Here is a 13,364-nt window from a genome sequence, read left to right as displayed (position 1 = left end):
TTGGACATTGCTCAGAACTTTCATTTTCTAATTCACTTTAGTAGCAAAAGCAGTCACGTATGTATCGTTGCGTAACTTCCGTTTTATTAAAAAAAAAAGGTTTATATGATTATAGGGGAACAAGAAAAAGCTGATACCGGAACCGAAGCAAACGCAGAAGATGAAACACTATTACAACTGCTTAGATTGCATTATGACTTATAATCTTCAAACACTTTGCTTGAAATCAATGAAAGAATTTACAGACTATATAATGGATGTTGGGGTATGTTACATTAAATACTTGCATATTTCTCCATGCCACATTTGTGTGTGATAATATATATTTATATTATTATTAACAGCATTCGAGAGAGACACGGTGTTCCTAATGATTTAAAAATATTTTCAGGGCGCTTTCAAATTAGACGCTTGTAGAAGTTCTGCAGTGGCGCGACTGTGGCGTGGCAGCCGCACTTCTGCAGCGCTTCAGTAATTTTTAGTTCACTTGTTGTGACTTTTTAGTAGTTGTAGTACTTGTGTAAGAGTTTGTCCAGAGAAGTACTGCTACTTTACTTATTCCTGCCGCCAAGCAGTAATGTGAGCGTAACTGCGTTCTGGTTTTGAAGGGCAACAGTGCTGGTGAAATTACAGGCACATGGGACTTGTCGACTTATGTCTCGGGCGGCAGTGTCCTCCAGATCTTTGCGTTTTGCAACTCTTAGTGGCACTGTAACTGTAATGGACAGGCGTGTCGCTTACCACCAGGCCCACGACTTGTTCGTCCCGTCACCTGGTATCATAAAAAAATACTTCAAAAGTGACGCGTGCGTGTCACAACAGTGGTGCTACAACTGCGCTTCTAAATATTTTATGAAAATTAGTAGTGGCGCGGCTACAGCGCCACAATGGTGCTATAAAACGCCTCTATAAGCATTTAGTTTGAAGGACCCTAACAATTTTTTTTTTAATTTTTATAATTTTTCAAAACATTAAATATTTTGAAAATGGCGGATGAAATCACAGCCGCGCATTTAAGACACCGTACGTCTCTAGGATGCATTACGGGTTAATAATAAAATCCATTTCATGCCACAACCATTTGCTTAGATAAAATCTGTATTTTTGGTACTTGGGATTCATATTATGAATAGAGTATAATTTAAGTTTTATTCCAGGGTCAAAACCAAGGCTTTGTATTAAATACAAATTTTGGACCAGACGGGATTGCTTTTGAGCCGTCGTTCCAAACGTTCAAAAGCATGATCGGCTTGCTGTACGATTTGTTGATTGACGCCTGTAGACAGTCTCCTCGGCTAGAAACCTTATTGTATCAGGACTTCGTTGTCACTAAAAAGGCGACGTTAAAGGTAGTGTTGTGTTTCATATCGATATGGTATTTTTTATCTTTAAATACCCAATTCGTACAGTCAACATCAATGATTTCCACATTACATTTTAAGCCAAAATATCTATAGTAAATTTGTTTTGTTTATCTCTATGAATTAATTAGTATTTTTCATTCTAAATAAATTCGTTTAAAAACTATTGAACATAGACACTTATGTCTTGCAGTGTTCATTAATGTCCAAAGGCTAATTCAAATTAATTTATTTGTGAAAACACAGGTTGTATAGAAGTTAACATGTGTATAGTCTTACTGTGTCCTGACAAACTTTAGGCGTTCAAACATATTGAAGGTATATCATTCACTAGTGTGCACTTTAACAAGCTAAACTAGGTGTAACATTCTTCTGTTTAAATCTAATCTATTTATCGAGTTCTTAGATTTTCGCGATTGTTACACATAGGAAATGAAACTATTTTCCGGATTTGAACCGCGTATATTTGTTTTTTCAAACAAACGGTCCCATGGTCAAGGTTGTCAACCGTGACCATGGGACCTGTAAAGAGTCCGAAACGTCGGTTTGTTTGTAAAAACAAATATACGCGATTTAAATCCGGAAAAATAGTTTCATTTTCTAATCTATTTTTTTATGTAATAAATCAATAAAATTGGAAATACCTATATTACTTCGCCACTCTGCGAACCTAGTGAAGGTTAATTAATAAAATTAACGCCTGATTCTATTAGTTGTTTAATAAGTCGGTCAAAATAGTGTTGTAAAAGACTCTAGTCCAGGAGTGTATATTTATGAACTCGACTCAATTTTGCATGGCTCGGTGGCTTGACACTCTGAGTACGAGTCCAAGCCGAGTCGAGCGCGAATCATCGGAGCAGGAATTCGAATCTAAAAAGGACTCGAGTCGTAAACCTTCGAGTTCGAAAACTCGCCTTCTACGACTCGAGTACGACAAGAAGGGTTCAGTTTTACTGAACAACTACTATTGCCCACGCACTAAATAAAAACAAAAAACCCAATATGGTGATTTACAAGAGAAAGAAGATATTAATACTTAATTATACCTACTATAGTAATTATACTATAGTATAATAATATATACCACTACACCACTTAGTAGGTACCTACTTACCGAGCTCGATTCGTTAAATAAATAGAGGCTTGACTCTATTGTCGAACTCGAATCTGTTTGGACACTCGATAGGCTCGTAAAACATCGAGCAGTGAGTCTCTGTGTTTCTGAGTTGGGTCTTGTGCATTGGAGTCTAGGCCTCAAATAGTCTACATTTGCCGGCCTCGAGTTTCTTACAACACTAGTCAATAATTTAAACGCGGTGATAATTATTCGTATCTATTTTAATTACAATAGTTGTAAAATGTAATTAGGGGTCAAAATAGTAATAATTTGAATAACTTCAAACTAAATACACAAAAAATTAGGCAATGAAGTCAGGGATTTATCATTTTAAAATTCTGATACTGTACACATTAAAATTTTGATACGAAAGCTTGTACTTTGACATTGTTCTCCGACAACACTCGCTGAATATCAGAACCTACAGAAGCCTATAAAATAGCTAAACAGAAAACTTGCCAGTATCGGCGAAATGTAGAAAGGACACCACCAAAAAACCAAAACAAGACGTAGAAAAAGACTTTATTGGATAATAAGTGGTTTATAATTACTTTTTAAATAGCTAAAGTTTTTCTCAGACTTACTTCCGGTAAGTTATTGTAAAATAAATTGATTTTTGGATATTTGCAACACTTACACCTGTTTGCTATTACAATTGTATCTTGAAATTTATAAATAAATAACTATTTATTGCATTCGCTTATTCAGCCCGTGATTGATAGCGAATTAGTTGAAAACTATGCGAAGCAAATCAGCAGTCTTATTGATGAACAGAGAATTGGACCCGAGTTAAGAATCCAAGATTTCGATGACTACGTTTGTCTCCTAAACGGAACTGTAAGTTTTTTAAACGGTTATTTTTAAATAAGTAACGTAATATAAATATGTAAGTACATTTTTAAAACCCTTTATTTATTTAGAGGCTTTTATCATTATTAAACATAACTAACCTAACCTAGCCAAACTTATATACAAAATCTTCACGGCACTACTTTATTAGTTCAGACAAAACAGATTGAAACCACGCAAAATTAAATGTCCTTAAACTAACCGGTGCAAATAACCATACGTTGATAGGTTCCGTCCGAACACATTCCAAGAATGTGAGAACAAAATGATGTAGGTACATCTCCAGGAATTCCACACATTTGGAGAATTCCCCCTACACATCAAATACAAAAATTTGTTCAACGGAATGTGTCCGGATCCAAGCTAAATAGATACTTATAATGAATAATAAAAAAATATTATTATCATGATGACAGTCCCAAAAGATTGTGGAGGACTTTATTAACGCACGACCAGAGAAAACTTTTGAAGAGTACTGCGAAGAGGCAATAAAGTATGTGGAGTTGGCTAAGGAGATACCTTCAAAATTGGAAGGAACAATTATGATAGGCATGTTCCGGATGCAGCGTGCGGATTTAATCACATCGTTGCGAGGTTCAGCCACGAGGTTGGCGAATACGCTTCTCCGACGGATGACGGAAGATTACCAGAATGAGATTAAAGCGTAAGTTGGTTTGTTTTTTATGATATCAAGTCGTCGTGTGTGGGACAAACAAGTCGTGCACCTAGTGGTAAAAGCCTATATGTGCAGTGCCATTCAGAGCTTTAAATCGTAAACATCTGAGGGGCACTCCTATCGTGCAGGTCACCCTGAGACATAAGTTGACAAGTCCCATGTGCCTGTAATTTCACCGGCACTCTTTACACTTCAACACTGGTTACTCAGTAATGCTCACATTACAGCTTGGCAGCAGAAATAGGTAAGATGGCAGTACTTTTCTAGACGATCTCTTTATTGCTACGCAAAATTGGGAAGAGTGAAAATGGGAAGTGTAAACGTGTGTTTCTAATTGATTACGTCAACCTATTAAACGTTCTATTGCTAGCAAGGGTCTCCTCTAAAGAGAGAGTATGCCTTAGTATGTCACGCTGACCCAATGCGAATTTGGACCGCATAGGTTTTCTAAGGGCTGTGAACATTCTTTGACGTGCATGTTTCATGATGATGTTTACCTTCATCGTTATCGAGAAATTGCTACTTAACATTAAGAGTCGATTACTACCTCAGTTCGAATTCACATTTTTCCCGTACTAATACCATCTGTTATTTTTGCTTGGGGCGACCGGTACACTGCGGAACACTGGCTTTATTTCAGAATTTATTTTTTGACAAACGAAATTAAAGCCATTTGAAAAATGTATACAATATCGCATACTTTACGTGTTCTATTTAGGTCAGTAGATATAAAAAAAAATTATTGGTATATGTAAAGTACTTATTAAATGTAGCAGTTTTCTTGTAAAGTTTCGGGGTACGTTTGTGTTTTTTTCTATTATGATAATTTTTTGGAATCGTGTTTTCACACCGTATACTAATCAGTGTTACAAGCATTATTGTTTTATTATATGTATTTTTACCTTCGTTTTGAAAAAATACATTGCAATCACAAACGAGGTATTTACTCTAGGACAATGACAGTGATAGAGAAGTTGTGAGTGAGGCTTGTTTGCATATAGGAGGCTGTAATTTCGAATACCGGCAAGGTCATGCTCTAGCTTACATTACTACAACTATACCTATACAGAAATGATTAGTTATACGTGTTAGCGATAGCTTTTATTAGTGCCTCTAAATATAGTGAAGAATGCAGCATGTTAGAGAAAGTCCAAAGCCTAGCGTGAATAACATAGCATAAGTGCTATAAGTTGATCACAAAACGCTGGTGAAATTACCGGAACTTAGGACTTGTCGACTTTATGTCTCAGAGTGACGGGCGCAGTGGCAGTACCCTTAAGATCTTAAGCGATTGCTATTTAAAGCTCTGAATGGCACTGCAACTGTTCTGGATAGGTAAGTCGTTTACCACCAGGTGCACGACATGTTCGTCACGTTAACGGTATTTAAAAAAAATCATTTTCCTATCGTGAAATTAAGAGACCGCCTTTGGATTATGTTCTTCATTATTAGTTTTGCGTATATACATTGTACACATTGCATAATATTAGCAAAAGACAAAACGGTATCTAGCATAGGTACGTATAGGAAAGATCATTTGGTCATCTGCACACAGTACAGTTATTATCTTAGTACTGTTATATATCTGTTGTACTAAAGATTTGCCAAAATTGCTGGGTACGTGTGCCTATTTGAAGTTCTTGAGTGCCTGATCAAACATTTTTCAGAATATATGACGAGTATGCAATGATTGCCAACACGCTCTTGACTCCGCCGCCCGACACGGCAGCTCTGATGGAACTTATAGCTTACTGCAAGAAAGTAGAAGACGAACTTCTTGCCATAATGGAAGACAAGCTCCGCAGTGTTATGAAATACATTGTGTTTTTAGGAGACTATACGACGTTTTCTCCTCTAGAGCTAAAGGCCAACAACCAGACATACTTTTGGTAAATTACGGAAATATTATTTAACTATTAAACCCTAACCACGAAATTTTGTTTATTAAAAGAAAAAGCCTGTTTTGTTTATGCAATTCGTAAGACTCTACACACAAGTTGTTTTCGCCTGAATAGTTCTGCTAGTGAATATCTTGACAGGTATTTCCGCATGCCGAGTGTAATCGAGGAATGTAAAGCCATTTGCGACGTCAAGAAAGTTGAATACCAGGAGCTGCTGAAGGTCTCGATTCACTTTAATTTTATTTATATTTACGTTTATCATATTACCTATAAACAAATATCACATATTACAGGTGAGAATAGCTAAGTTTATCGACGACTTGGATGTCTATGAACTGCAATGTAATGAGCTGCAATACTGGGGTGATATTGAAGAAATATCGAAATATGTTTCACGTGTTCATCGCTTAGATGAAAAGTATGGAAATTTTCCTCAAAAATAATTTTCCGTAGGTACCATTATCAAATACCTCTTTTACTTACTTAATTTTACGTACAGATTATCGCAAGCCTTGCAAAGAATCGACCAGTTTAATGAAGAGGAGACGTCATTTGGCTATGAAATATCTCAATATCCAAAGAGGAAGACGGTCTACGATAAAATGGTGCCATTTAAGAAACTCTTCGATGCTGCTTATGACTATCTTGAAAAGAATCGTTTGTGGATGACTTCAAAGGTACGATTTTATAGTTTAGATCTGTATGTACGTTTGATGTGTGCACGAATAATAGTGACACTATTTTGACAGGTTGGCTCTTTCGACCCAGAGGAAATAGAAGGCGACGTTGCTTACTATTACAAGATTGTATATAAATTAGAGAAATCTTTCGCTGATGTTCCTGAAACTCATCGTCTGGCTGAAGATGTGAGGTATATGGTCTGGTTTTTCTTTGAGATCCTATTGCCTCACTATTTCTTCACATTTCATTTTTGTGGTTATAGAGAACGTATGGATGAGTTCAAAACTCATATGCCTATTGTGCAAACTCTTGGCAACCCTGGCATGAAACCCCGTCACTGGGATAAAGTTTCCGATATTGTTGGTTTTCCAATACAAGTCGATGAAGAATTATCATTGCAGAAGGTTATCGATTTCCATTTGGATGATTACATAGATAAATTTGAAACTATCTCTGAGGCTGCTACCAAAGAAAACAATTTGGAGAAGGCATTGGACAAGATGATGAAGGAATGGGCAGATCTTAAATTCGAGATTTTACCCTACAAGTTAGTAAAAAAAAGTTTTCTATTTTTACATATGATACAATAATTATGTATTTCGAGAAATACTTATTTTTATTTATTAATCACAGGGATACAGGATCATATATTTTGTCGAGTGTGGATGAAATTCAGTTATTATTGGATGATCATATTGTTAAGACTCAGACTATGAAGAATTCGCCGTACATTAAACCCTTTGAAGAAACCATTACGTAAGTTTGCATATTGGACATAATATTAACGTGAAGTCATTGACCTACCAACAAATGGACATCGGGTCTAATACAAAAACCACCAAAAAAATGTCCGAAGTTAACCTATACAAACGTAGTGACATGTAACGAAATATAAAAAACTAAAACATTTAGTTTAAATTGTAACGACATTGCAGTACTGCCTAATTTTGCTTGCAACAATTTAAGGGACCAAAAACACCAAATTCAGCTTCTACTGGAAACTTAACGAAATGCACCATATTTAGCTTGGACTGAAAATTACTTGAACACAAGAGTATTGGAATAGCCTTTCTCGTAAACATTAATTAATTTTTATATATATTATTATGTCGAATTTTGTACAAATTCACTTAAAGATATAATAAAGAGTTGGGCAGATACATACATACAAATATTACTACGAATGTGAAAATAAGCGTGTACTATAAGAAATGTACCGACATTCCAACTAAACGTAAAATCAAATATCCGTAATTCCGGAAACCGATTTATAATAAAACCGAGTAATTTCGATGCTTTTCACAAAGACAAAATTAGCTATTGTTTTGTAATCTTCGTAATAAAATACATTTGACATTATGAAAATTCGAGCTAACGTTATTTCGGGCAAATGTATTTGCTTCTGACTTCTGATAGGTAATTCCAAGCCGTAAAACGAGTACAACAGTATTTTGTTAGTTATTGCTAACGTTTAATAAAAAAATCATTTTAAAAATAGGATAAAATCAAAGCGATTCTATAGTTTCTTTGTTCTAAATATTTCAATCGCTTGTGGTTCGAACAATTGATAATGATCAAGAAGTTTATATATAAGCTTCTTGAAACTGACGTAATGGGTCTCTTTCCATCTTTTGCGTATGCAATGTGTGGAAAAAGGACAGTTAGCTATTTGATTATTTTGTGTGCTTTTGTAATTTATATTTACGATTCAGTTATATATAAATTAAATACTATAAAACTGTACATAATAACACTTTTAAATGAGAACTATGATAACACAATATATTTGTTTAGTGAAAATATGATATAAAATCCTGTTTTTACACTTTACTGCAGTAATTTTTACAAGTTATTATTGGTACTGCATGATTGACAACTGCGCTGTCACTCGAATAAACGAAGACTGTTGCGCGGTTGACGTTCTATATGCGATTTTAACGCCCTTTAAGGTGCGTGTCCGCACCTATAGGGCAGACACGCACATTCTTTAGCGCGTCCACACTTCTACACTCTTTAGCGCGTCCACACTTTTTAGCGCGAACCCGACGTCCATTTATTGGTCATTGGTCAATGCGTCAAGGCAAATGAGCGTAACATTTTTGTGACTTGTTTACGGTACACCGCGACAAAAACGGAGTCTTTGAGAATTTTTTTTTCGTTTTCAAATGCTTCGTAAATTCACTCCATAAGTACTTATTCAAGGATCTATTGCATTCAGTCGCATAAGTACCTCCAATTAATTGATTATGCGACTCAAATGCGACAAATTTTGCAGGGCATAGTTTACACTAGATTACGTTCGTCTGATTTACCTTAAATGCATGTAATAACTTGTAATTTTTCACAAACTATAAGTAAACTTTACAATTAGCGACTGGGAAGGAAAGTTGGTACTTTTGCAAGAAATTCTGGACGAGTGGCTGAAGGTTCAGGCAACGTGGATGTACTTGGAACCAATCTTTTCATCTCCGGATATTCAACAACAGATTCCCGAGGAAGGCAGAAGATTCAGCGCTGTTGATAAGGTATGAAATAGCATGAAATAAAACTTTTTAAGTTTTTAAAATACAGCATAGTAGATAACCTCAAGGTAACATAACCTTTTAGATGTGGCGAGAGATAATGAAAGCGGCATTCACTGAACCAAGAGTGCTAGATGTGATTACTATAGAGAAAATGCTAGATAGATTGAAGAAGTCAAATAACTTGTTGGAGATGGTCCAGCGGGGACTGAATGCGTATTTGGAGAAGAAGCGTCTCTATTTCCCGAGGTTCTTCTTCTTGTCCAACGACGAGCTGCTTGAGATCTTGTCGGAGACCAAAGATCCGACGCGGTAAGTTTTTAACTAAATAACGCTCGCACTCACACTCAACATAGCCCCGCACTAGGCAAAACCTGTGTCGCGGGTGCCATGGACACATACATAGACAACCACAAATTACACCAAAACTCACGAGAGAAATAAATGTAGGCCATACAAATATTTCTCCCGGCCCGGGAATCGAACCTGGAACCTCTGCGTGGCAGTCTGGCATGGTAACCGTTCGGCCACGGAGGCAGTCATAAATAATAAATATACAACAATTTATCTCTACAAGGTTAGAACTTCAGCCACTGCCCAAAATACGGATTCATACAGGTAATGTAAATTCATTGACTTACAATTATATGGACGTCAGGTCCGCGCTAAAAAGTGTCCGAACTTATAGGACGTTAAAATCGTATACAGAGCGTCATTCACGCTTTAGTCTTCGTTTGTTCGACTGACAGCAAAGTAAGCAAAATTAGACAGTACTGCGATGACATTACAATTTAAATTCAACGTTTTAGCTTTTTCATATTCCTTTACATGTCACTACGTTTAAATAGGTTGACTTGGGACATTTTTTTCAAAAAATTCAAAAATTAAAAAGCTGCAAGAAAGATTTGTGCTATTTAAAATATTTTATTACAGTGTACAGCCTCACTTGAAGAAGTGCTTCGAAGGCATTGCCAAACTAACGTTCACTGAGGACCTTGTTGTTACGCACATGAAGTCCTCTGAGGGCGAGGTTGTACCGCTCGTCTTGACAATTAACACAGCAGCTGCTAGAGGACAGGTGCGTTTTGTTTAAATTTGCTACATTTATAAAAAAGAGAAAGTTGATATTCTTTGATTATTTGCTAATGTCGTGAAGCGTCTAATTAATCACTTAGTTTTAATGTGCTTATGTGTAGTATCTTAATATACGATGAGCCGCTTTGCAAAACAAAATGAGAGAACAACGTCGTTTTGTAAAGTGGCGCGACTTAGTAATTTAATCCGATACTTAGCGAGTTACGTTGAGTTGTTTGCAATAATAAAATATTTATTCAATTTATAATAGGTGGAGAGGTGGTTGCTGGAACTGGAGAAGTCAATGAAAATTTCAGTTCATGACGCAGTGTCTGCTTCATATGACGCCTACTTGGTGCAAAAGAGAGAATATTGGGTGCTCGTGTGGCCGGGTCAAGCTGTATGTTCTTGAATGTTAATTTTATCGCTTCTTAATCTTATAGTGCAATGCCTTTAATAATAGGTATAAAAGCGGTTACGCGCGGCGACAACGCGAGTTTGTGAAACGCGCAATTGCATCCCTACTCTTGCAATTTTTAGACGATTGCATTGAATCATTGTGTACGAAAAATTTGTATGTACATTCTGTTGTTATCGTTATTTGTAAATTCTAAAGTGAAATAAATAAATAACTTAAGAAAAAGCGTGCATCGCGTTTGCATCGCATTAGCATCGCGATTATATAACTGCTTAAGTCGCGCATGTGTGTTAGGTAGACGGTTTTCGACTGCATCGCGACTGAATCGCTGCAGACGTGCTGCTTTAAGTGGCCGTGTGTAACCGCTCTTAGACATGCGCTCTTAGACATGCGCTCTTAAGACATGCGATGAGCAGCAAAGGGTCAAGATTTTTAGCATTCCATATTTTTAATTTTTTTTGTCAGCAATGCAAATGTAATTCGTGCCTTTGGTATTATAAAGCCACATGTAATCATAAAGATCGTCAAGATCGTCGAACGTCAAGAGTGCTTCAATCACATGAAAGACATGAACATAATACAAAGTACACGAAACAAATTATGTATATGTGAAATTTCATTACTCTATTGTAGTTAAGCAATATAAAGTTAGTTTTTTTTATAATTACCAAGTGACGGAGATGAACAAATCGTGCACCTGGTGGTAAGCGACATGCTTCTCGATAATAGTTGCAGTGCCACTCAGAGCTTTAAATCACAAAGATCTGAGGAGCACTGCCATTGTGCCCGTTATTTTGACACATAGGTTAACAAGTCTCATATGCCCATAATTTCACCAGCACCCTTACCCTTCAAAACCGGAACGCAGTAATGTGCACATTACTGTTTGGCGCCAGAAATAGTTAAGGTGGCAGTACTTCCCTGGACGAAATCTTTCACAAGGAGAACTGCTACTAAAATATATTATAGTCATTTCGTTCGTGGAATCTTTGATCCTGAAAAGTTGTCTTTTGCAGATGTGACTTTATTACACCAAGAATGCGAATTATACTTCTACGTATTTTTGTATACCTTCGGGCATAATGTCCTATTATAGCTTTCAAATTTACCTAGCAGATTTTAATGAAAAAAATGTAAAAAAGTCGTACTGTTTTCAATATGCTAGGTGCAATGTATTGCAATGACCTTCTGGACGTCAGAAGTCACAGAAGCTATCCACATAAACCTAGCTGCTATGAGGCAGTATTGGGATAAATGTAATTTCCAAATCTCGAAGATCGTCGACTTGGTGCGCGGAGAGCTCAGTTTACAAAACAGAATCACGCTTGGTATGTATTAATAAGGAATATTGAATAATGACTACTTTGAAGTGGCAAATTGTAGTTCGCGCTGAGCCGATTCACATTTGGAACTCAACTATTAATAAATACATAGGTAAAGCCGCTATAAATCTAGTTGCTACAGTACCTTGTGCAATGCGACGATTAAAATTTATTTTACCGCAGATCTCGCAAAGACTTGTACCTTGTACCTAAGTCTGAGAGAAAATTATTTACTAACAAGTGGTTGCTTAATCCTTAACATAAATGTACTAATATGAAGTGTCTATTCTGAGGCGATACGTGCTACAAAAATATATAATGACAACTCTTCGACACTAATGGATAAATTTAGAGGATTATTTAAAAAATTTGAATAATGATAACAAAATAATAATAATGTTCGTATGAACCCACTGGCCACATACATATACTAGAACGTTAAATTTGGAAAAATAATTACTTTGATTGTTTTTTATTTCGAGTAAACGTTTTGGTGCTTGTCGCCAATAAATATGTCATAAAAGCGTTGTTATCATAATTCAATCTATTTTTTAAATGTTTCCCTAAATATGTCCATAAACTTACCTAAACTTTCGAAGTTTATAATTATTGAGATCATTTTGTGTTAGATGATACTTACTACAGTACCGGCACGCTATGATGGCCGTTTTGACAGATTACAATAGTGAGGTTAAATCTCAATTCACTATCGAGAAAAACATAATCAAATGCTAGTCGCATCTATAAGTTTTTAGATTTATAACTAGTATTGCAAAGTTTGGCTGATTATTTTTTTTTGATAAAACGAAAATTAAAATATTTACTTAATATATGTCCACAATTCGAAACTGCATTGTTTCGCATTGAGCCCTGACGCGAGTTTGCCGGAGGCAGAGGTTGTGCTGGCCAGCGGTCCTGTAAGTGGTATTAGATTTCATTTAAAAAAAAACAAACAAATGCCGAGTTATGTCGTAAAATTATATATACATTCCATGAATTTTACTGCACGTTACTATAGACAACATACTAGAGACGAAAAAAGGGCTATATATTCCTGGTAACTCATTAGCGATACATCTCTTATAAATATCAACTCTCGTTTGCACTGAAATATAGACAGGCTAACAACTGACCTGTGCGTACGTCTTCGTATATTCCAAAAAATATTCTGTATTTATTGTAATAAACATAATATCTGTAACAATGCCGTGCTGTCCTATTCGGTGGTATGGGAAAATCAGCAAAACATCTAATTACAAAACAAACGGAATCACATTTCATCGATAATTAAATATTAAACAGGTAATTTTTAAATTTTCGTCCATTATAGCATAGATCAAGTTAAACTGGTCATTTGCAGTGAAACAATTGACAACACCCATCAATTGTTTCAAATCATTTATGCGTCTTGCTTCCACCCTTGGAGCATATAGGTTTCCACCT

General features: G+C 35.9%; 1 protein-coding gene across 1 annotated transcript in view; it reads left to right on the top strand.

Annotated features, from left to right (window-relative positions):
• The window catches only part of LOC113232159 (dynein heavy chain 7, axonemal), a 77,116-nt gene that overhangs the window by 5,490 nt on the left and 58,262 nt on the right, over nt 1-13,364 (top strand). Inside the window, exons 6-21 of the mRNA XM_026466800.1 lie at nt 116-265; nt 1,158-1,349; nt 3,187-3,315; nt 3,744-3,991; nt 5,671-5,892; nt 6,043-6,124; nt 6,198-6,322; nt 6,404-6,581; nt 6,654-6,775; nt 6,848-7,132; nt 7,219-7,341; nt 8,957-9,110; nt 9,193-9,419; nt 10,041-10,185; nt 10,453-10,581; nt 11,765-11,927. Coding sequence (XP_026322585.1) covers nt 116-265; nt 1,158-1,349; nt 3,187-3,315; nt 3,744-3,991; nt 5,671-5,892; nt 6,043-6,124; nt 6,198-6,322; nt 6,404-6,581; nt 6,654-6,775; nt 6,848-7,132; nt 7,219-7,341; nt 8,957-9,110; nt 9,193-9,419; nt 10,041-10,185; nt 10,453-10,581; nt 11,765-11,927 — 2,674 coding nt within the window. The remainder of the gene's footprint in view (nt 1-115; nt 266-1,157; nt 1,350-3,186; nt 3,316-3,743; nt 3,992-5,670; nt 5,893-6,042; nt 6,125-6,197; nt 6,323-6,403; nt 6,582-6,653; nt 6,776-6,847; nt 7,133-7,218; nt 7,342-8,956; nt 9,111-9,192; nt 9,420-10,040; nt 10,186-10,452; nt 10,582-11,764; nt 11,928-13,364) is intronic.

The sequence above is a fragment of the Hyposmocoma kahamanoa genome, unplaced genomic scaffold (genome assembly GCF_003589595.1).
Source record: "Hyposmocoma kahamanoa isolate Upper Pololo Valley unplaced genomic scaffold, ASM358959v1 102, whole genome shotgun sequence".
Classification (NCBI taxonomy): domain Eukaryota; kingdom Metazoa; phylum Arthropoda; class Insecta; order Lepidoptera; family Cosmopterigidae; genus Hyposmocoma; species Hyposmocoma kahamanoa.
Note: the sequence above shows the minus strand (reverse complement) of the source record. Positions and strands in the feature narration are given on the sequence as shown.